Below are 24392 nucleotides of genomic sequence, written 5' to 3' on the forward strand. Positions count from 1 at the left end.
TAGCGAGTAATTATAACCAGAGTGCGACAGGAGGGGACAGAACATATAAACATAAGAGTGCATCAGAAAGTGGGGTCAGAATAGGAGAAAATGGTAAAAAGAAAAAATTTAGAGCTCTTTATCTGAATGCACGCAACATTTGTAACAAGATAGATGAGTTGACACACAAATAGAAATAAACATGTATTGATCTGATAGCCATTACAGAGATATGGTTGCAAGGTGACCAAGGCTGGGAACTGAATATTTAGGGATATGAGACATTTTGGAGGGATAGGCAGAAAGGAAAAGGAGGTGGGTAGCTCTGTTAATAAAGGATGAGATCAGTGTAGTAGTGAGAAATGATATTGTCTCAGAAGATCAAGATGTAGAATCAGTTTGGAAGGAGATAAGAAATAATAAGGGAAAGAAGTCACTGGTGGGAGTAGTCTAACAGTAGCTACATTGTAGCACAAAGTATAAATCAAAAAACAATGGAAGCTTGTAAGAAAGGTACTGCAATAATCATGGGCGATTTTAATCTTCATATAGATTGGACAAATCAAATTGGCAAAGATAGCCTGGAGGAAGAGTTCATAGTGTGCATTCGGGATGGTTTCGTAGAACAATATATTGTGGAACCAACCAGGGAGCAGGCTATTTTAGATCTGGTAATGTGTAATGAGATGGGATTAATTAATGATCTCATGGTAAAGGATTATCGAGGGAAGAGTGATCATAGCATGTTAGAATTTCAAATTCAGTTTGAGGGGGAGACACTTGGGTCTCAAACTAGTGACCTGAACTTAAATAAAGGCAATTGCAAAGGTATGAAGGCAGAGTTGGCTAAAGTGGACTGGGAAAATAGATTAAAGTGTAAGATGGTAGATAAGCAATGGCGGATATTTCATAATTCTCAGCAAAGATATATTCCAATAAGAAAGACTCTAAGAGAAGGATGAACTATCCGTGGCTAACTAAGGAAGTAAAGGATGGTATTAAATTGAAAATAAAGGCATACAATGTTGCAAAGAATAGTGGTAGGACAGAGGATTGGGAAATTTTTAAAAACCAGCAAAGGACGACTAAAAAATAAAGAGAGAGAAGATAAGATTGAGAGAGTAAACTAGCAAGAAATATAAAAACAGACAGTAAGAGCTTCTACAGGTATATAAAAAGGAAGAAAGTAGCTGAAGTAAACATTGGTCCCTTAGAGGATGAGACTGGGGAATTAATAATGGGAAACAGAGAAATGACAGAGACTTTGAACAAATATTTTGTATCGGTCTTCATGGTAGAAGCCACAAAAAGCATCCCAATAATAGATAATCAAGGAGCTATATGGAGGGGGGAACTTAAAACAATCACTATCACTAGAGAAAAAGTACTAGGTAAGCTAATAGGACTAAAGGTGGACAAGTCCCTGGACCTGGTGGCCTGCATACTAGAGTCTTAAAAGAAGTGGCTGCATCGATAGTGGATGCATTGGTTGTAGTCTACCAAAATTCCCTGGATTCTGGAGAGGTCCTTGTGGACTGCAAAAACGGAAATGTAACATCCCTATTTAAGCACGGAGGGAGACAGAAAGCAGGAAACTATAGAACAGTTAGCCTAACATCTGTCATTGGGTAAATGCTGGAGACCATTCTTAAGGAAGTAGTAGCAGGAGATTTAGAAAATCATAATACAGTCAAGCAGAGTCAGCATGGCTTTATGAAAGGGAAATCATGTTTGACAAATTTGCTGGAGTTCTTTGAGGATGTAACGAGTGGGATGGATAAAGGGGAACCAGTAGATGTAGTGTATTTGGATTTCCAGAAGGCATTCGATAAGATGCCACATAAAAGGTTACTGCACAAGATAAGAGCTCACAGAGTTGGGGGTAATATATCAGCAAGGATAGAAGATTGGCTAACTAACAGAAATCAGCGAGTCGGGACAAATGGGCCATTTTCAGGTTGGCAAACTGTAACTGGAGAGGTGCCACAGGGATCAGTGCTGGGGCCCAACTATTTACAATCTATATTAATGACTTGGATGAAAGGATTGAGTGTAAAGTAGCCAAATTTGCTGATGATACAAAGATAGATAGGAAAGCAAGTTGTGAGGAGGATACAAAGAATCTGCAAAGGGATATAGTTAGGCTAAGTGAGTGGTCAAAAAATGGCAGATGGAGTATAATTTGGGAAAATGTGAGGTTAAGCACTTTGGTAGAAAAAAATCAAAAAGCAAATTATTTAAATGGTGAGGGATTACAAAATACTGCAATACAGAGGGATCTGGGGGGTCCTTGTACATGAAACACAAAAAGTTAACATGCAGGTACAGAAAGTACTTAGGAAGGCAAATGGAATGTTGGCCTTTATTGCAAGGGGGATGAAGTATAAACGTCCTGCTACAACTGAGATACCATACCTGGAGTACTGCATTCAGTTTTGGTCTCCTTATTTAAGGAGGGATAAACTTGCATTGGAGGCAGTTCAAAGAAGGTTCACCAGGTTGATTCCTGAGATGAAGGGGTTGTCTTCTGAAGAAAGGTTGAGCCTACATTCATTGGAATTTAGAAGAATGAGAGGTGATCTTATTGAAACGTCTAAGATTATGAGGGGACTTGACAGGGTCGATGCAGAAAATATGTTTTCCCTTGTGAGGGAATCTAGAACTATGCGGCATTGTTTCAGAATAAGGGGTCTGCCCATTTAAAACGGAGATGAGGAGGAATTTCTTCTCTCAGAGGATCGTGAATCTGTGTAATTCTCTGCCACAGAGAGCTGTGAAGGCTGGTTCATTGAATATATTTAAAGTGGAGATAGACAGATTTTTGAACAATAAGGGAGTCAAGAGTTATGGGAGCGGGCAGGGAAGTGGAGTTGAGGCCAAGATCAGATCAGCCATGATCTTACTGAATGGCGGAAAAGGCTCGAGGGGCCGAATGGCCTACGCCTGCTCCTATTTCTTATGCATGTTCTAAATCTCGACTGATTGCACTTGAATGCAAAACTCAGTTCATAAGACAGCTTTAAACCAATTGTCTTTAATTTTTTAAAAACCTACATCCTGAAACCATCAGGAATCTGATCACTCGAGAGGTTTTTTTTTACTTGCTGGTGAATTTAAGTTATTGCATGGAGAAAAGGCTATTATTGATTGCCATTGCATCACTGCTTTCCAATGATCGAAGAGAGATGGACTGCCTTCTGCATTTTTCTGTCTTTCGTTTAATGTAGTATTTAGAAATGTAACCTTTTTCCATCTGGCTACTGCTTGAGTGGCATCTTACCCATTCCAAACCTCCTCCTGCCCAAGGAGGCTTAACAGAATACTTTAAATTTAGTGAATTATTTGGAGGAAAAATTAGAAAGCATAACATGATTTTGCTTGATCCAAGAGCTTTGTACATTCTGGATATATACAATTTCTTCGAATTGATTCAATCACAAGTTCTTTAATACATTTCCAAATATAAATCAAAATGTCTCTCAAAGATTTAGGAAACTAAGATCATTTGAGCTCATTATATAAGCTAAAAAACATACATTCATCCATTTTCTGACAAATCATCCAGTACCTGTATGTTTATCAGTACGTTTGTGGTGTAACATTTCCATATTAGTATACTGGAGTTGATGTCCAGAGGGATCAAAATCTTCACTTTTTGCCTTGCGCAACCATCATTTTAAGTAAAGTGACAGATAACTGATTGACTTAATTTAGCAAATTAGAATGAAACCTGTTCCCAAGGAATGGCGGGGAATGAGCCACCTTTTCACTTTACCGGTTACACAAAAGCTTCTTCCCTAATGGGGAGATTAACCCTAAGTTATACATTAATGTTTTCAAAATATTCTTGAACCTCGATGATGCTACTGATCAAAACATACAAGTCTCAGTAATATCACACTTTAAGAATGAAGCAAACTCTTTTGCAATAGAATTAGAAGGGAAATTAGGAAGGGCATTTGATCAAGAAGTTATTCTATCCTCATATCTATTTGACCGAAGGATGTGTGAGGCTGTTACTAGGTGCAGACAGGAGAATTGTTCCACTCCACAGCACAGCAACAAACAAATATAAGATGTGTTACTGACCTTGCTATTTTATCACTACATGACATTGTGAGCAATCGTTCCCCTTGTAACACGCCATCCCATGTCTGAATGGTGTTGCTGGATCTAACTGGAATCGTCCCTTCGCCAGATTCAATTTTTGTCCTTAGCTGACCTCGTGCCTTCCGATTTGGGTGCTTGTCTCCCTGATCTACCATTTCAGAAAAAAAAGATAATTACTGGAACTGAGTGAAAAAGGTTTAGTGTTAAACTGTAGGGAAGTACAACTTACAAAGTAGATCAGATAAGAGACCAATAATCAGTTAAAAAAAATTCACAGTGAAGGTTTCTCCAAGTATTTATTGCAATTCATGTCAGGTATGTTAAACAGATTCAATTGTATTAGGATAACACAAATGCACTTCTAATTTTAACTAAGTAAAAACACTAAAGCCCTTAAATATTTGTTTGATAGGAGTTATAGTTACACAAGAACACAAGAAATAGGAGCAGGTATTGGTCATAAGGCACCTCGACCCTGCTCTGCCATTCAATAAGATCCTGGCTGAAATTTTACATCAACTCTGCTTTCCCACCCGATCACCATATCCCGTGATTCCCTTCGTGCCCAAAAAAGCTAATGATCTCAGTCTTGAATATACTCAACAACCGAGTATCCCACAGCCTTTTGGGGTAGAGAATTCCAAAGATTCATGACTCTCTTAGTGAAGACATTTCTGCTCACCTCAGTCCTAAATGGCCGACCCCTAATCCTGAGACATGACCCCTGGTTCTCGGCTCTCCAGCCAGGGGAAATAACCTCTCAGCATCTACCATGTTAAGCTCTCTAAGAATTTTATACATTTCAATGACATCACCTCTCATTCTTTTAAACTCCAGAGAAAATAGGCTGATTCTACTCAATCTCTTTTCATAAGACAGCCCTCACATCCCAGGAATCAATCAAGTAAACCTTCGTTGCACCCACTCTAAGGCAAAAAGACTAAAACTGCACACACCACTCCAGGTGTGATCTCAGCAAAGCCCTAACTCATCCTTTTTTGGCATGGAAGCAAGTCATCCTCGTTTCGAGGGACCGCCTATGACTGACTGACTGAACTGCAGAAAGACCTTATTAGTCTGATACTCCAAACCCCCTGCAATAATGGCTAACATATCCTTTGCCTTCGTAGGTGCTTGCTGTACCTGCAAGTTAACTTTCTGTGATTTGTGTACAAGGACACTCTCTGACTCCCAACATTTACTAGTCTCTCACCTTTTAAAAAATATTCTGCTTTTCAATTCTTCCTACCAAAGTGGATAATTTCACACTTCCCCACTGCTCCCTTCTTGCCTAGCCTCTTTGCTTCCTCCTCACAGTTTACTTTACCACCTAGCTTTGTGTTGTCAGCAAACTTGGATACATTATACTTGGTACCCTCATCTAAGTCATTGATATAGATTGTAAATAGCTGAGGTCCAAGCAGTGATCCTTGCGGCACTCCACTAGTTACAGCCTGCCATCCCGAAAATGACCAGGTTATTCCGACTCTGTCTTTTGTCCTTTGACCAATTCTCAATCCATGCTAAGTTATTGCTCCAATCCCATGAGCCCTACTCTTGTGTAACAACCTTTTGTGTGGCACCTTATCAACTGCTTTCTGAAAATCCGAATAGATCTGTCAAGTGCGATTTCCCTTTCATAAAACCGTGTTGACTCTGCCTAATCATTGTGATTTTCGAAGTGCCTTGTTACCACATCCGTAATAATAGATGCTAGCATTTTACCTACTAATGTTCCCTGTTTTCTCTCTCTGTCCTTTCTTGAATAGCGGGATTATATTTTCTACCTTCCAATCCACGGTAACCGCTCTTGAATCTAGCAAATTCTGGTAGATCAAAACCAATGCACCCACTAGCTCTACATCCTCCTCTTTTAAAACCCTAGGATGTAGGCCATCACATCCAGGAGATTTGTCGGCTTTTAGTCCCGTTAATTTCTCCAGCAATGTTTCTTTACTAATAACTCATTTAAATTCCTCTCTCATTAGACCCTTGGTTCCCTACTATTCTACCCTACAAGGTACACCCTCAAACACAATTTTCCTTTCATAAAACCATGTTGTCTCTGCCTAATCATTGTGATTTTCCAAGTGCTCTATATGTTCTGTGTGTCTTCTACTGTCAAGAGAGATACAAAATATTTGTTTAAAGTCTCCGTCATTTCCTTATTCCCTATCATTTCTCCTGTTTCTGGAACATGGACTTCATTTTGATTTTTACATAACTTGTCAGAATGCATCTATAATACATTATACATCTTACATCTGCCTGCACTTCCTGTATGAACTTGTTCCATTTAAAAATTCTATGTTCACATTTAAGGCGGAAACAGCATATGAAAGCTAGTTATACTGTAATTACACCCTCCTGCCAGTGATTGAAAATTGAGATACAACAGAACTATCTCCCAACTCCTTACCCTGGACTCCAGAGAAACTCCAACCAACTCTACTCTCTGCTTTCCAAACTGCCCTAAGTGTTGCCATTTAACTACAAGTAATAACATAAAACCCAAATCATAGAAATTTACAGCACGGAAAGAGGTCATTTCAGCCCATCATGTCCACGCTGGCCAATAAAGCTATCCAGCCTAATCCCACTTTCCAGCTCTTGGTTGTAGCCCTGTAGGTTACGGCACTTCAAGTGCACATCCAAGTACTTTTTAAATGTTGAGGGTTTCTGCCTCTACCACCCTTTCAGGCAGTGAGTTCCAGATCCCCACCAGCCTCTGGGTGAATAAATTTACCCTCAAATCCCCTCTAAACCTTCTACCTTCAAATCCCCTCTAAACCTTCTACCTTCAAATCCCCTCTAAACCTTCTACCTTCAAATCCCCTCTAAACCTTCTACCTTCAAATATTACATAAAAATGAGGGCAGAATGTTTGATTTTAAAATGGGACTGAATTATGCCAATGCAGCGTACTCTAATTATCCCCTGTACTCCAACCATCTTCCCCCAAAGACTATACAATACCATGGGAGATTGACTATCAGAAAACCTTAATCTATCCCTAGTTACATGGCAATATAGCAGTTTCGTTTGCAGCAAAATGAGAGTCCAGTTGAGTTTGAACATCTGTACCATGCCATGGCAATCAGACAAATTTGAGCCCATTAAACAAGCATGCAAACTAATATTAAAGAGCATATAATTCTATTCATTCATGATTTTCATCCTCCTGCCGAGATATTACGTGTCAGTTTGCAACTTGAACTTTGTTCCTCCAAGACTCTCACGTTTATTTGAACTTAGTTCATTGACTTGTCCTTTGCCAGCTACACAATAGGTTAGATTCTGAAGTTCCTGCAAAATAATCTCACGTTCCAGCTATATCCCCAATGGGCTTCAATCAATCTTCAAAATTGGCCCATACTTGGCAACATGAAGCCCAGTTTCTCTACCACCTTGAATATCAACTTTTCAAGTCTTCCATTATCCATTACGACATTGGCCATTGTTTTGAAGAAGAATAGATGAAACTCAATTTGCAAACAATCTACTTATTTTATCCATAGAGTGTTAAGCACTCTAGTGTTTGAATGTATCAGCATTTTCTTTGTAATCACTAGCTTCGCAGAATTGTTTGTTATACAGTGTGATGTCCGAAATCCAGAAACCTCGGGACTGAGGCCGTTGTAGAGGGGGCGAGGTCGGGCCGCCGAGGTAAGGGGCAAGGTCGGGCCGCCGAGGTAAGGGGCGAGGTCGGGCCGCCGAGGTAAGGGGCGAGGTCGGGCCGCCGAGGTAAGGGGCGAGGTCGGGCCGCCGAGGTAAGGGGCGAGGTCGGGCCGCCGAGGTAAGGGGCGAGGTCGGGCCGCCGAGGTAAGGGGCGAGGTCGGGCCGCCGAGGTAAGGGGCGAGGTCGGGCCGCCGAGGTAAGGGGCGAGGTCGGGCCGCCGAGGTAAGGGGCGAGCTCGGGCCGCCGAGGTAAGGGGCGAGCTCGGGCCGCCGAGGTAAGGGGCGAGGTCGGGCCGCCGAGGTAAGGGGCGAGGTCGGGCCGCCGAGGTAAGGGGCGAGGTCGGGCCGCCGAGGGCTGGGACGAAGCGGTAACTGAGGTGAGGCAGGGCCGCCGAGACGGGGGAGTCCGGATTTCGGAACATTTTCCAGTTTCTGGACAACCCTAACACGGATCAGCCCGGTGTCCGGATTCTGGAACATTCCGAATTTCGGAACTCCGGATTTTGGACGCTCAACCTGTACTTTTAACCTGCATAATTGCGGTGAAACTTCATTAAGTTCATTTAGCATCTAACATTTAGCTTGAGGAAGCAAACTGTTGATCATTAGGTAGCCTTTCTCAGCATTTCCATGCCAACTATGTTCAGGATCTTCTTCCCCTCTTGCCACTCAAACACTTAGTTGCAAAAGTTCAGGGTGATGGGGAACTCAAATGACCCACAAGCTCTCTGGATCTCTACATTTGCAACATTTACCACTGGTATTACCTGCTATCCCACAGGTTATGAGAGGGTAATATTAATTCTATGCAGGATGCTTTATTGCATAGAATCATACAACGGTTACAGCATGGAAGGCGGCCATTCGGCCCATCTCGTCCGTGCCGGCTCTCTGCAAGAGCACCTCAGCTTGTCCCACCCCTTCGCCCTTTCCCCGTAGCCCTGCAATTTTTTTCTTTCAGGTACTTATCCAACAACTCCCCTTTGAAAACTGTAATTGAATCTGCCTCCACCACCCTTTCAGGCAGTGCATTCCAGATTCTAAGCACTCGCTGTCTAAAAAAAGTTTTTCTTATGTCGCCTTTGTTTCTTTTGCTAATCACCTTAAATCTGTGTCCTCTGGTTATCGACCCTTCTGCCAATGGGAACAGTTTCTCTCTATATACTCTGTCCAGACCCCTCATGATCTTGAACACCTCTATCAAATCTCCTCTCAATCTTCTTCTGTTCTAAGGAGAACAATCCCAGATTCTCCATTCTATCCACGTTAATGAAGTCCCTCATCCCTGGAATCATTCTCGTCAATCTTTTCTGCACCCTCTCGAAGGCCTTCACATCCTTCCTAAAGTGCGGTGCCCAGAATTGGACACAATACTCCAGTAGAGGCCAAACCAGTGTTTTATACAGGTTCATCATAATTTCCACGCTTTTGTATTCTATACCTCTAGTTATGAAGCCCAGGATCCCGTAAGCTTTTTCAACTATTTTCTCAACCTGCCCTGCTACCTTCAATGGTTTGTGCACATATACCCACCCGGTCTCTCTGTTCATGCACCCCCTTTAGAATTGTACCCTTTGGTTTATATTGCCACTCCTCATTATTTCTACCAAAATGTATCACTTCACAATTTTCTGCATTAAATATCACCTGCCACGTGTCCGCCTATTCCACCAGTCTATGTCCTCGTGAAGTCTATCACTATCCTCCTCACTGTTCACTATACTTCCAAGTTTTGTGTCATCTGCAAATTTTGAAATTGTGCCCTGTACACCCATGTCCAAGTCATTAATATATATCAAGAAAAGCAGTGGTCCTTGTACTAACCCCTGGAGAACACCTGTATACCTTCCTCCAGTCTAAAAAACAACCGTTCACCACGACTCTCTGTTTCCTGTCACTTAGCCAATTTCGTATCCATGCTGCCATTGTCCCTTTTATTCAACTTTGCTGGCAAGTCTATTATGTGGCACTTCGTGGCAAGAGCCATAAACTGGGTATATAGGCTATTCAACCATTCATATGACCATGACTTTCCTGTTTTTATAGATTACTCGGTATTGATTTGCAGTATTGACAATTTATTGCGAAAAGTTAAGACTTTTAAAAATTTGGTTTGACTGGTCCTGTTTTAGAAAGGCCTAAAATTCACATTTCCCCAAACCAGTGTTGCCTAGGCTAGAATTACCAAATTTACAACCCTGGAAAGAAGGCCTCTCAAAATAATCATATAAATTGTTACTGAAAAGATTATCAAGAGATCCCATATATTCCTAGTACTAGTTCTAACAAAAGGTCACCGACCTAAAGCGTCAACTCTGTTTCTCTCTCCACAGATACAGCCTGACCTGCTGAGTATTTCCAGCATTTTCTGGTTATATTCCTAATAATACCCACAGCTCCCACCAGCCTCTGAAGTAAAAAAAGTCACTGACTGTAACACCCAGTAAAGCGAGCAAGTTAGGCAAGACTAAAATAAATCCAAGATTTGTTAAGAGGACCATGCCTCAATTACAAGAGGCTAATGTTTGGGTGGCTTTTCCCGTAACGTTTTTGTTAAGAGCAACCAGCAACAAATCCTTACCCTCTACTGCTGCCTCATGTGGTGAGAAGATGCGGGCATCCCCACATGGTGACGTACTGATGTAAAGGTGGAACTGCACATTTTCCTTAATTTTGAAGCCACCTTCTTCACACCTAACAAAAATGGATTTGTGGTGGTCTTCTGCCTTGTTGCTTCAAAAAGAGAAAAAAGTATTATTTATACAACACTGATAACTCCAGTCCATACTAGATTATTCCAGGTACAACCTTGTGTGCTTGACTGAAGAGAAATTCTATAAAAAGTATATTTATAAAATTTAATACGGTGCCTAAACAAAACACCCACGTTGGCCTGGTCAGCGACTTGGGCTTGATGACAAAATAAACAAGAGTTACCAGATTTCTACTCCATCACAAAAGGAAGAGCCTAGATATCATTCTTTTAGTTTCCTGAAGGGATGTACATCAAAAAACATGCCACTTTAGTGTTCACTATACCTAAACATAATGCTTTTCAAATACAATCCCTACCACACATTTCAAGAACATCTAGAAGATTTGGGAAAAAAAGGATTGCCACATTCCCAAAGAGCATTACATCAAGACAGTCAGAAATACTGGGTAAAATAGAACCTTCATTATCCAGAAAACTTGAAATAAAGTGAAAATTCGCTACCTTCCTTACTTCAGTGGTTTTTTTGTGACAAACACAAGGGACCCATGTCGAGACATCACAATTAATGGCCCTTCAGAGGCCTGAAACAATTCTAAATGCCAAAGACTGCAAGTAGAAGCCATTGCCACCCTGGTGATCTATATTCATTATTTCACTTCCTCTGTGAACATGACATCTTGGTGGTCTGGGGTCAAAACCGTTAGAATCTCCATTATATTTTCATGGCCGCATATTGTAACACCATCATTGGGATCTTAGGCACAAATTGGCCCACCTAAAAGTGGCTACAATTTAAAAAGCAATTCATAGTTGCCAAAGTGCTGTGGGACATCCTGAGGATTTGCTAGAGAATTATATAGATGCATATTTTATTTTTCTTTCTCACTACCTATAACTACAACATGCATTTATGTAGCAGCTTTAATGTAAAATAAACCCAATGTGCTTCACAGAGGAGCAAGTGAACGAAAAATGGATGCTGTGCCAAAAAAGGAGATATTAAGAGTGTATAACAAAAAACTTGGTCAGATATGGGATTTAAGGAGGGTATTAAGAGAGGGTAAGGAGATGGAGAGGCAGAAGGGCTAGAGAAAGAATTCCACAGTATGGGGTGAATCCACTAAAGATCGCAGTCAGAGGAAGTGTGTGTTTGGGGAGGTTGTAGCGCTGGAGAAGGTTACAGAGATAAGGAGGGATGAGGCCATGAAGGATTTTAAACAAGATGAGCATTTTCAATTTGAGCTTTGAGGAACTGGGAGCTAATATAAGAAAGTGAGAGGTGATGGGCATACGAGACATGGGGCCCAAGTTTCCACATGATTTGCGCCTGATTTTTAGGAGCAACTGGTGGAGAACGGACTATCTTAGAAATCGCAATTCTCCACATTTTTTTTTTCTGCGGTTCTAGTCAGTTAGAACAGTTCCACTTTGGAACAGAATTTTTTCTTCAAAAGGGGGCGTGTCCGGCCACTGACGCCTGATTTCAAAGTTTCCACAGTGAAAACGTACTCCAAACTAACTTAGAATGGAGCAAGTGAAGATTTTTGTAGAACTGAAAAAACCTTGTCTACACATTAAAAAATCAGGCACAGGTTACAAATTAGACGTCCAGAACGAGGTAGGGGGGGGAAGGGAAGTCATTAAATTCTATAATAAATCCTTATTTATACTTCTACAAATAAATCTAACCTGAATAAAAATTTTATAAGCAAAGAAAAGATTAAATAAACCATCTTCCTACCTGTGTGAAAGTGCTTCAGCCAGGGAGAATGCTGCAGGCGTTCGTTCCCGCGGGGGGGGGGGGGGGGGGGGGGAAAGAAAGCCGTTCGTTCTCGCGGGGGGGGGGGGGGGGGGGGGGGAGAGAGAGAGAGAGAAAGCCGTTTGTTCCTGACGGCGGGCGGGGAGGGGGAGGGAAACGGCTGCCTCAACTTTGAGGCTTCCTGCAGCCTTCTCAGTGCTGATGGCAATGTGCTTTTATTAAAAAATGTTCAAAAATTAAACAGCTACAAAAAACTACAAAAATGGCCGAGTGCCAATGTTTCTTTCACACTGCGCGTGCGCGAACGCTCAAACGCGCACGCGCAGCGTTGCCGGCAGGAAAAAAAACTAATTTAAATGGTACCCGCCCCCTCCCACTTACAGAATCGGCGCGAGTGTAGGCTCCGCCCCCCTGGGCGCCACGCCAAACAGACAAGGAGCTGCAGGGCGCTCCAGAATCGCGCCTTTTTTTTCCGGCGCGTTTTAGGCGCGAAAAACGGGCGCCCAGCTCGGAGGGGCGCCCGTTTTTTATCGTGTGGAAACTTGGGCCCATGATGTGGGATAGGATTTGTGCAGAATTTTGGATGAGTTGAAGTCTCTAGAGGGTGGAGTATAAGGGGGGGGTGGGTCCAGTCATAGACAATGGGGGAAGAGACATTAAAGGAGGATGGTGTGATTGACCATGTCAAAGGCTGCAGAGAAGTTAATGCACCATTGGTTCAGGGAACGTAACTTATTACTTTGGTTAGGGTTCTTTTGGCACTTTGGAGGGGTGAAAACCTGATTAAATAAGTTCAAACAATAGTTGCGGGAATGACATACACAACTCTGGAAGGTGAGAACATGTTCAAGGGACTTTGGCAAGGAAAAGAGAGTTGGAGATGGGGGTGACTGTTTATATGGACAGAGGGGTTATAAGGGTGATTTTTTAGGAAGGGCTAATGACAGCAATATTAAAAAGGTGAGGTACAGTGCCAAAGAGGGAACCATTTATAATGTCAGAAAGCATGGGAGCCAGAAACGGAACTTGGGTTGTCAGCAGTTTAGTGCGAATAGGGTCGAGTGAGCAGATGGTGGATTGCACAGATGAGATTAGCTCGGAGATACCATGGATAGAAATGAGCAGAAACTGCAGAGAGATGGGGGCTCAGGGCTAGGATGGGGTGGGAAGCTGTTGTCTTGTTGGGCAAGGAGAAAGGGGGAAGAAACGGAATAAATGAGCTCCTCAGACTTATTGTTAGAGGTGAGAATGGAGAAGGAAGGGTAAAGGAGTTTAAGACAACAATTGGCAGCAGAAAATATGGCCCCAAGTTTCCATACGCGGCAAAACAGGCGCCCCTTCGAGCTGGGCGCCTGTTTTTCGCGCCGAAAACGGCGCCTGAAAAAAAACGCGCTATTCTCGAGCGCCTTGCAGCTCGATGTCTGCTTAGCGCGGCGCCCAGGGGGCGGAGCCTACCACTCGCGCCGATTTTGTAAGTAGGAGGGGGCGGGTACAATTTAAATGAGTTTTTTTCGTGCCGGCAACCCTGCGCGTGCGCATTGGAGCGTTCGCGCACGCGCAGTGTGAAGTAAACATTGGCACTCGGCCATTTTAAAAAGTGCTGCAGAAAAAGTGAAAATTTGTTTATTGAACCCTTGCAAAGGCTTGTATTTTAATTTTCTTGATATTTCTGTGTGTGAGGGTGAGGGAGTGCATTCTGTAATTAAAGATAGACTGTGATAAACGGGACACATGCACTTGTTTGAGACTATTCAAATTCTTTGTAGCTGTTCAATTTTTAACATTTTTTAATAAAACCACATTGCCCTTCCATGATCAACACTGAGGCTTCCTGCAGCCTTCTCCCTGCCTGCCCCCCACTGCCGTCGGGAACGGCTGCCTCAAGTAAGGAGGCTTCCTGCAGCCTTCTCCCTGCCTCCCCCCCCCGCCGTCGGGAACGGCTGCCTGCCTGCCCCTCCAGTCGTCGGGACCAATGCCACACCGCTGAGCTGACTGAAATGCCTGCAGCTCAAGTGGAAGGCTGCTTGCTGCCTGCCTGCCCCTCCCGTCGTCAGGACTGACGCCACACCGCTGACTGAAATGCCTGCCTGAAGCACTTTCACACAGGTAGGAAGATGGTTTATTTAATCTTTTCTTTGCTTATAAATTTTTATTCAGGTTGGATTTATTTGTATAATATTGTATAAGTATAACTAAGGATTTATTGTAGAATTTAATGACTTCCCTTCCCCCCCCCACCTCGTTCCCTACGCCTAATTTGTAACCTGCGCCTGATTTTTTAATGTGTAGACAAGATTTTTTCAAGCCTACAAAAATCTTCACTTGCTCCATTCTAAGTTAGTTTGGAGTACATTTTCACGGTGGAAACTTTGAAATCAGACTTCAGTGGCTGGACACGCCCCCTTTTGAAAAAAAAATTCCGTTCCAAAGTGAAACTGTTCTAACTGACTAGAACTGCAGAAAACTAAATGTGGAGAATTCCGATTTCTAAGATACTCCGTTCTACACCAGTTGCTCCTAAAAATCAGGAGCAAATCATGTGGAAACTTGGGGCCTATAAGTCATATGTCAAACAGTTAATTGCAGTCAGAGTGACCTGAGAAATCACAATACCAGATGAAATCCATGTAAGAACATACACTGCAACATAACAGCACTGCTATAAAATCTGGGAGAACACAGTCGTTCTTTAATTTTACCCACCTTAAATGGTACTCCATTTGGGAATAAAGAAACCGGATGAGGGATCTGCGTGCAACAATTTCAGCATGACAATCATTCAAAGCCAAGCCTCGGTCACTCATATACTCGCCATTGATGCATTTAGTTCCTGTGGCGACGCATATAACCTGGGCATCTTTGACATCAGATCCTGGTTTCAGAATTGCCGGGGGGGGAGGGGGGTGCGGCGAGGGAAGGAGAAGAGGAAAGGTGAGAAACAGAAAGCCAGCAAAGTATATCATTAGGATCAAACACATTTACAGCAGAAGAACAGCATTCGGCTCATTGTGTCTGTGCTGGCTCTTCTCTAGAGCAATACAAAATGAATCCCACTGCCCCGTTTCCTCTCCAAGTCATGTATCATTATCTGCTTCAAATATTTATCCAATTTTCCCTTGAAAGTTGCAGTGGTTGCTTTCCTGAGGCAAATAATTAGATGCTCCAACACTGCATACACTAACTCCTCCTAATCCCGCTTACTCTCAAATTGACAAATTTATACTGCTGAACCCTCATCACTGTCTCCCGAACCTTCTTAAAACTTTCAAAATTGTAAAACACGGACCTCTGGGGCACATCACTTCAAACCCTTCTCAATCCAGGTAATAACCATGAATCCAACCCAATCCTGTTTGTTAACCAACATTCCATCCATGTTAGTACATTTCCTGTTCTAACATGAGCCTGAGTTTTCCTAATAATTGCTACGTTAAAAAAAAGTCTCCTCTGAGAAACCTCACTGAAGCCATACATACCTAAACCTTTACTAATTTTATCCAACTGATAGTGGACTAATTTCCTTTCTTGAAGAGAGGGGTTACATTGGCTACCCTCAAGTCCCGAGCACAATTTGTGTCTGTACGAATGATTCAAAACTGTGATCAGAGCTTCTGCTCTCTCCTCTCTGACTTCCTTCAGTCTGGTGCAGTAAAGGCCAATTACATCAAGTCTTGAGCAGACAGTAGTATGGCTTATCTTGACAATTTTATCCTTTTTATTTTGAAGTAAGCCAACCAGAAAGTTATCGTGACAATTATTTTCCAGCATTTCTGTTAAGACCAGAAAGTCTGCTCCATATCATTTTTACCCTCATTTGGCCAATCCTGTTGCTTTTGTTTGCCACAGCTGACTTGTCTGCCCCAAATCAAGCAATTTTTATTGTTTTGTCTCAGAAAGTTCCCTGCCAGTACAAATCCACTCAAGAGTAGGTTTTATAAGGATATTTTACTTCTTATAACCGATTAAAAAAAATAAAAACAACCACACTACAATAGTCTCCTGAAATGTGTATGGTGAATTCATGAAAGATTGAAATTCAATGCTATTCTTTATCAATTGTAGGTGTCAGGTTGATGATCTATTTCAAGGCCAAAATGTTACTCTTAGCTACCTGTCCATCCTAATGATGTTTCATCACCGTTTATGTGAATGCTAACACATGCAGTGAGCAGTGTAGCTGGGACCTGCAATGTGGCATTGTCAGCTTAAAGAGAAACATTCTGCAGACGTGCTCTCTTATGGGTTTTCAGAGATTAGGAAAACTTCAAATTACACAATATTGTAAATGAAGGTTAAATACAATCTACTGAATTGTCCCATAATTAAGTAACCCAAGAGGAATGTTGGAAAGGATGCCTTCCCATTTGATGTCTGCTCTATTACATTAAGAATGAAAACATTAGCCAGGGTCCACTACACCCATTAGAAATACCCAGACTACCTTGAATCATCAGTTCTTAACTCGGAAATTACAGTAATGGGTTGCAAATGTACTCCCATCTCCCCATAACACACATAACAATTCATTTGAACATTACTAGCCCATAATTCCTTTAATTTTTCTTCCCAGTAACAAAATAATTCCCTTAATGTATCCTTCTGTGAATCACGTGGCAATTTGATTCTATAGTATCACAGCAACTCTTGAACTTTTACCAGGTTAGACATCCAGCTATTAGTACATTTTTCATTTTAAGATCATAGTACACATTAAAAATAGGTTAATAATTTAATTTGGGGTTCAGTTGATGTTTACAAGGTGTATAATAGAATATAACCCTTCTCCCAATATTAACCAGCTATAATGCTAAAAATAGAATTAAATCAGTGAATAATTACAAATATTTACAATAGTAAATGTAACTCAGTAAATCAATGCAATATTAAATAATTTATTAAACATCTGGTCCTGTGCATTTCACATCAATCAAAACAAGAGGTAAAGTACACACGTGATAATAAAACATATGCTAATAAAACGCTCAGCACCTGCCAAGTGCTGCATTTCAACTGTTGAGCTGTGCAATAATTAACATTACAAAACTGATAGTATGCTCTATGTCTGACATCACAAGAACAAAGATTTGTCAACATTCAGAGAATGAAGTTTAATACAATTATACAAAGGAAAACTTTAAAAAAATAATCTTGGTATTAAGTAAAATAAACATGCCACTGATAGCAGGATATTGCAGTGTTTATTTCACTCATGATGAGGCTGTTAAAAAGGCATATGAGATCCTTGGCTTTATAAATAGAGACATAAAGTACAAAAGCAAGGACGTTCTAGTAAACCTTTATAAAACTCTAGTTAGGGTCCAGCTGGAGAATTGTGGCATATTCTGGGCATCATACTTTAGGAAGGATGTCAAGGTTTTTTAGAGGATGCAGAGATGTACTAAAATGGAACCAGGGATGAGGAACTTCAACTATGTGGAGACTAGAGAAACTGGGGTTGTTCTCCTTAGAACAGAGGTTAGGGGAAGATTTGATACAGGTGCTCAAAATCATGAAGGGTTTTGATAGAATAAATAAGGAGAAACTGTTTCCAGTGGCAGATGAGATAACCAGAGATGACATGCGGAAACATTTTTTTATGCAGCGAGTTATGATATCTGGAATGCTCTGCCTGAAAGGGTGGTAGGAGCAGATTCAATAATGACTTTCAAAAGGGAATTAGATAAATACTTCAAGGTGGAACATTTGCAGGACTATGGAGAAAGAGCAGGGGAGTGGGACCTTTCAAAGGATAGCCCTTTCAAAGAGCCTCCTTCACTCATAACAACAGAAATTAATTATGTGTGTTTCACACATGACACAAACCCAGTAATACATTGCCACTAGTTTCATCGTTTACTATTAATGCAGGAAACGTGGGTATAGAGATAAGTCTGTAATATGTGTGATAAAATATTAACATTTTTCATGTTCATTAATTTACTTAAGTACTTTATGTTACTACATAAAAGGCATGTTGAATAAACAGAGTGATCAATGGATACTTAGAATAGAAAATTTATTCCACTTGTGAGGAAAACCTTGATAAAACTCACTGGTGACAGTTGCGCAAGAGTTATCCAGTCTTCCTCACTCACAGGATAAATGTTTTATTCCATAGTTCTCCAGAGTATTCTCTGTACTGTGCATAAAACTTCCACAAATTATACATGGTCAGAAATTAGAGATTCCATATACAAATGTATTTTTATAATCAAAACACACATTTATGTTGAGGTTACTTTTATGTATCTTTATGGATAGAAGGCAGGGATAGGAAACCGGCAACAATAAAATTTGATTCGCAATGAGTTATTAGAATAACATTTAAATATATATTCAGCAAGATTTTAGACAGTGCATAGAATTTTACAGCACAGAAACAGGCTATTTGGCCCACTGGTCTACTCCAGTGTTAATGCTCCACATGAGCCTCCTCCCATCTACTACATCTCATGATCAACATATCCTTCTATTCCACAGATAAGAGTACTGCACACAGTTCTGGTCACCATATAGAAACATAGAAAATAGGTGCAGGAGTAGGCCATTCGGCCTTCGAGCCTGCACCACCATTCAATATGATCATGGCTGATCATTTTTGCAACTTTAGTACCCCATTCCTGCTTTCTCTCCATACCCCTTTATCCCTTTAGCCGTAAGAGCCACATCTAACTCCCATTTGAATATATCTAACAAACTGGCCTCAACAACTTTCTGCGGTAGAGAATTCCACAGGTTCACCACTCTCTGAGTGAAGAAGTTTCTTCTCATCTTGGTCCTAAATGGCTTACCCCTTACCCTTAGAATGTGATTCCTGGTTCTGGACTTCCCCAACATCGGGAACATTCTTCCTGCATCTAACCTGTCCAATCCTGTCAGAATTTTATATGTTTTTATGAGATCCCCTCTCTTTCTTCTAAACTCCAGTGAATATAAGCCTAGTTGATCCAGTCTTTCTTCATATGTCAGTCCTGCATCCCGGTAATCAGTCTGGTGAACCTTCGCTGCACTCCCTCAATAGCAAGGATGTCCTTCCTCAGATTAGGAGACCAAAACTGTACACAATATTCAAGGTGTGGCCTCACCAAGGCCCTGTACAACTGCAGTAAGACCTCCCTGCTCCTATACTCAAATCCTCTCGCGATGAAGGCCAACATGTCATTTGCCTTCTTCACTGCCTGCTGTACCTGCAACTTTCAATGACTGATGTACCATGATACCCAGGTCTCGTTGCACCTCCCCTTTTCCTAATCTGTCACCATTCAGGTAATATTCTGCCTTCCTGTTTTTGCCACCAAAGTGGATAACCTCACATTTATCTACATTATACTGCATCTGCCATGCATTTGCCCACTCACCTAACCTGTCCCAAGTCACCCTGCAACCTCTTAGCATTCTCCTCACAGCTCACACCGTCACCCAGCTTCGTGTCATCTGCAAACTTGGAGATATTACATTCAATTCCTTCATCTAAATCATTAATGTATATTGTAAATAGCTGGGGTCCCAGCACTGAACCTTGCGGTACCCCACTAGTCACTGCCTGCCATTCTGAAAAGGACCCGTTTGTTCCTACTTTTTGGTTCCTGTGCCAACCAGTTCTCTATCCACGTCAATACATTACCCGCAATACCATGTGCTTTAATTTTGCACACTAATCTCTTGTATTGGACCTTGTCAAAAGCCTTTTGAAAGTCCAAATACCCCACATCCACTGGTTCTCCCTTGTCCACTCTACTAGCTACATCCTCAAAAAATTCTAGAAGATTTGTCAAGGATGATTTCCCTTTCATAAATCCATGCTGACTTGGACCGATCCTGTCACTGCTTTCCAAATGCGCTGCTATTACATTTTCAATAACTGATTCCAACATTTTCTCCATTACCGATGTCAGGCTAACCGGTCTATAATTCCCTATAATTGCAGGAAAGATGTGATTGCAGTAGAGAGGGTACAGAGATTTATGACGATGTTGCCAAGATTGGAGAATATTAGCTGTGAGGAAAGATTGGATAGGCTGGGGTTGTTTTCTTTGGAACAGAGGAGGCTGAGAGGAGATTTAACTGCGGTGTATAAAATTTTGAAGAGTGGATAGGAAGGACCTATTTCTCTTAGAAGAAAGGTCAATAGCCAGGGGGCATAGATTAAAAATAATGGGTAGAAGGATTAGAGGGGAGCTGAGGAGAAATCTTTTCACCCAGAGGATGGTGGGGGTCTGGAACTCACCGCCTGAAAGGGTGGTAGAGGCAGAAACTCGCATTGCATTTAAGAAGTGATTGGATGTGCACTTGTCTGGATTAATTAATGTTCTTGTAGTGAAGGGTCCTCTTGGGAAGAGTGATCATAACATTGTAGAATTTCAAATTCAGTTCGAGGGTGAGAAAGCTAGGTCTCAAACTAGTGTTCTGAACTTAAATATAGGTAAATTACAAAGGTATGAAGACAGAGTTGGTTAAAGTGGACTGGGAAAATATATTACAGGTTAAGACTGTAGAAACGCAGTGGCAAACATTTAAAGAGATATTTCATAACTCTCAGCAAAGATTTATTCCAGTGATAAATAAAGATGCTAAGAGAAGGATGAACCATCCCTGGCTAACTAAGGAAGTAAAGGATGGTATCAAATTGAAAACAAAGGCATACAAAGTTGCAAAGGATAGTGGAAGGCTAGAGGATTGGGAAACCTTTAGAACAAGCAAAGGATGACTAAAAATATGATAAAGACAGAGAAGATAGCATGAGAGTAAACTAGCAAAAAATATAAAAACAGACCGTAAGAGCTTCTACAGGTATATAAAAAGGAAACAAGTAATTAACGTGAAATTTGGTCCATTAGAGGATGGGACTGGATAATTAATAATGGGAAACAGAGAAATGGCAGAGACTTTGACCAAATATTTTGTATCAGTCTTCATGGTAGAGGACACTAAAAACATCCCAATAATTGATAATCAAGGAGCTATTGCGGGGGTGGGGCAGGGGACTTAAAACAATCACTGTCATTAGAGATAAAGTACTAGGCAAACTAATGGGACGAGAGATGGAATAATGCATCCTAGGGTCTTAAAATAAGTGGCTGCAGAGATGGTGGATGCATTGGTTGTAATCTACCAACATTTCCTGAATTCTGGAGAGGTCCCAGCAGACTGGAAAACTGCAAATGTAACACCTCTATTTAAAAAAGGAGGGAGACAGGAAGCAGGAAACTATAGACCAGTTAGCCTAACATCTGTCATTGGGAAAATGCAGGAGTCCATCATTAAGGAAGTAGTAGCAGGACATTTAGAAAATCATAATGCAGTCAAGCAGAATCAGCATGGTTTTATGAAAGGAAAATCACGTTCAACAAATCTGCTGGAGTTCTTTGAGAATGCATAAAGGAGAGCCAATTGATGTCGTATATTTGGATTTCCAGAAAGCATTCGATAAGGTGCCACACAAAAGGTTACTGCACGAGATAAAAGCTCACAGGGTTGGGGATAATCATCATCATCATCATCATAAGCAGTCCCTCGGACTTGAGGAAGACTTGCTTCCACTCTAAAAATGAGTCCTTAGGTGGCTGAACAGTCCAATACGAGAACCACAGTCCCTGTCACAGGTGTGACAGATAGTCGTTGAGGGAAAGGGTGGGCAGGACTGGTTTGCCACACGTCTTTCCGCTGCCTGCGCTTGATTTCTGCATGCTCTCGGTGATGAGACTCGAGGTGCTCAGCGCCCTCCCGGATGCACTTCCTCCATTTAGAGCTGTCTTTGGCCAGGGACTCCCAGGTGTCAGTGGGGATATTGCATTTTATCAGGGAGGCTTTGAGGGTGTCCTTATAACGTTTCCTCTGGCTCGTTTGCCGTGAAGGAGATCCGAGTAGAGCGCTTGCTTTGGGAGTCTCGTGTCTGGCATGTGAACAATGTGGTCTACCCAGCGGAGCTGATCAAGTGTGGTCAGTGCTTCAATGCTGGGGATGTTGGCCTGGTCGAGGACGCTAATGTTGGTGCGTCTGTCCTCCCAGGGGATTTGTAGGATCTTGCGTAGACATCGTTGGTGGTATTTCTCCAGCGACCTGAGGTGTCTACTGTACATGGTCCATGTCTCTGAGCCATACAGGAGGGCGGGTATTACTACAGTCCTGTAGACCATGAGCTTGGTGGCAAATTTGAGGGCCTGGTCTTCAAACACTCTTTTCCTCAGGCGGCCGAAGGCTGTACTGGAGGCAATGTTGAATCTCGTCGTCAATGTCTGCTCTTGTTGATAATAGGCATTTATATAGCGCCTATAATGTAATAAAACTTTCCAAGATACTTCACAGACAACAATTTGTTACCGAGCCATATAGGGAGATATTAGGACGGCTGAGAGGTAGGTTTTAAGGAGCATTTGAAAGGAGGAGAGAGATGTAGAGAGATAGAGAGGTTTAGGGAGAGAATTCCAGGGCTTGGGGCCTAGGCAGTTGAAGGCACGGCTACTAATGTCGAAGGAAATCGAGGATGAATAAGAAGACAGGTGTCTACTGTACATGGCAATATATTAGTGTGGATAGAGGATCGGCTAACTAACAGAAAACAGAGAGTTGGGATAAATAGGTCATTTTCAGGTTGGTATACTGTAACTAGTGGGGTGCCACAGGATCAGTGCTGGGGCCTCAACTACTTACAATTTATATTGATGACTTGAACGAAGGGACCGAGTCTAATGCAGCCAAATTTGTTGATGATACAAAGATAGGTGGGAAAGTAAGTTGTGAGGATGACGCAAAGAATCTACAAAGGGATATAGATAGGCTCAGTAAGTGGGCAAAAATTTGACAGATGGACTATAATGTGGGAAAATATGAGATTATCCACTTTGGTAGGAAAAAGAAAAAAGAAAACTATTATTAAATGGACAACAATTACAAAATGCTGTAGTACAGAGGGATCTGGCGGTTCTTGTGCATGAAATGCAAAAAGTTAGCATGCAGGTACAGCAAGTAATCAGGAAGGCAAATGGAATGCTGGCCTTTATTGCAAAGTAATTCCAACTGTACAGGGCGTTGGTAAGACCACACGTGGAGTACTGCGTAGTTTTGGTCTCCTTATTTAAGGATATATTTGCATTGGAAGCAGTTCAGAGAAGGTTCACGAGGTTGATTCCTGAGATGAAGGGGTTGCCATATGAAGAAAGGTTGAGCCGATATTCCTTGATGTTTAGAAGAATGAGAGGTGATCTTATTGAAACATATAAGATTCCGAGGGGGCTTGACAGGGTAGATGCAGAGGGGATAGTCATGGGGGAGTTTAAAACTAGGGGCATAGTTTCAGACTATGGGGTCGCCCCTTTAAAACAGAAATGAGGAGGAATTTTTTCTCTCAGAGGGTCGTGAATCTTTGGAATTCTCTACCCCATGGAGCTGTGGAGGCTTGGATCCAAAATAAAGCTTCTGTTGAGTAAAGCTGGGTCTTTGAATATATTTAAGATGGAGATAGACAGATTTTGGCATGATAAGGGAGTCAAGGGTTATGGGGAGCGGGTGGAGAAGCGGAGTTGAGGCCAGGATCAGATCAGCATGATCTTATTGAATGGCAGAGCAGGCTCAAGGTGCCAAATGGCCTACTCCTGTTCCTATTTCCAATGTTCTTATGTTTAAGTGCCGTGGCTTGCAAGGCCACAGACCAAGAGCTAGGAAGTTGGATTAGTCTGGTTAGCTCTTTTTCGGCCAACACAGACATGATGAGCCAAATGGCCTCTTTCTGTGCTGTAAACTTCTATGATTCTTTCTCCCTCATGTACTTATCTAGTTTCCCATTTAATGCACCTATGCTATTCGCCTCAACCACACCCTGTGGTAGCGAGTTCCACATTCTCACCACTTTAACATCACAAATTTTAATTTGCTTTTTTTTATTAAAAAAAGTGTGATATGATTGAATGGATATTTATACAATCTATTTTATTCCAATAGAAACTCAACATATAAAATTGAAGAAATGAAACATATTTCATGTACCTGTTGTCATGACAACACCAGCAAGAACTTTCCTCCGTGCATGAGGGGAGGTGAAGTTGTCAGTCAGTTCACTGAATTTATCCACCACTAATCGAGCCACAGCATCTGCCAGTACCTAGTCAGAGGAATGAGGTCAAACATTAAGATCAAATCCATACAGTACATTACT

At 41.7% G+C, this 24392-nt stretch overlaps 1 protein-coding gene across 5 annotated transcripts in view; it reads right to left on the minus strand.

Moving 5' to 3' along the window:
• Positions 1 to 24392, minus strand: part of LOC139260041 (double-stranded RNA-specific editase 1-like) — a 407611-nt gene that overhangs the window by 37643 nt on the left and 345576 nt on the right. For all 5 annotated transcript variants that reach the window (XM_070876120.1, XM_070876117.1, XM_070876118.1 and 2 more), the window contains 4 exons: positions 24224 to 24338; positions 14945 to 15113; positions 10348 to 10499; positions 4069 to 4237 (listed from right to left, as the gene is read on the minus strand). In XM_070876120.1, coding sequence (XP_070732221.1) covers positions 4069 to 4237; positions 10348 to 10499; positions 14945 to 15113; positions 24224 to 24338 — 605 coding nt within the window. The remainder of the gene's footprint in view (positions 1 to 4068; positions 4238 to 10347; positions 10500 to 14944; positions 15114 to 24223; positions 24339 to 24392) is intronic.

The sequence above is a fragment of the Pristiophorus japonicus genome, chromosome 3 (genome assembly GCF_044704955.1).
Source record: "Pristiophorus japonicus isolate sPriJap1 chromosome 3, sPriJap1.hap1, whole genome shotgun sequence".
Taxonomy (NCBI): domain Eukaryota; kingdom Metazoa; phylum Chordata; class Chondrichthyes; family Pristiophoridae; genus Pristiophorus; species Pristiophorus japonicus.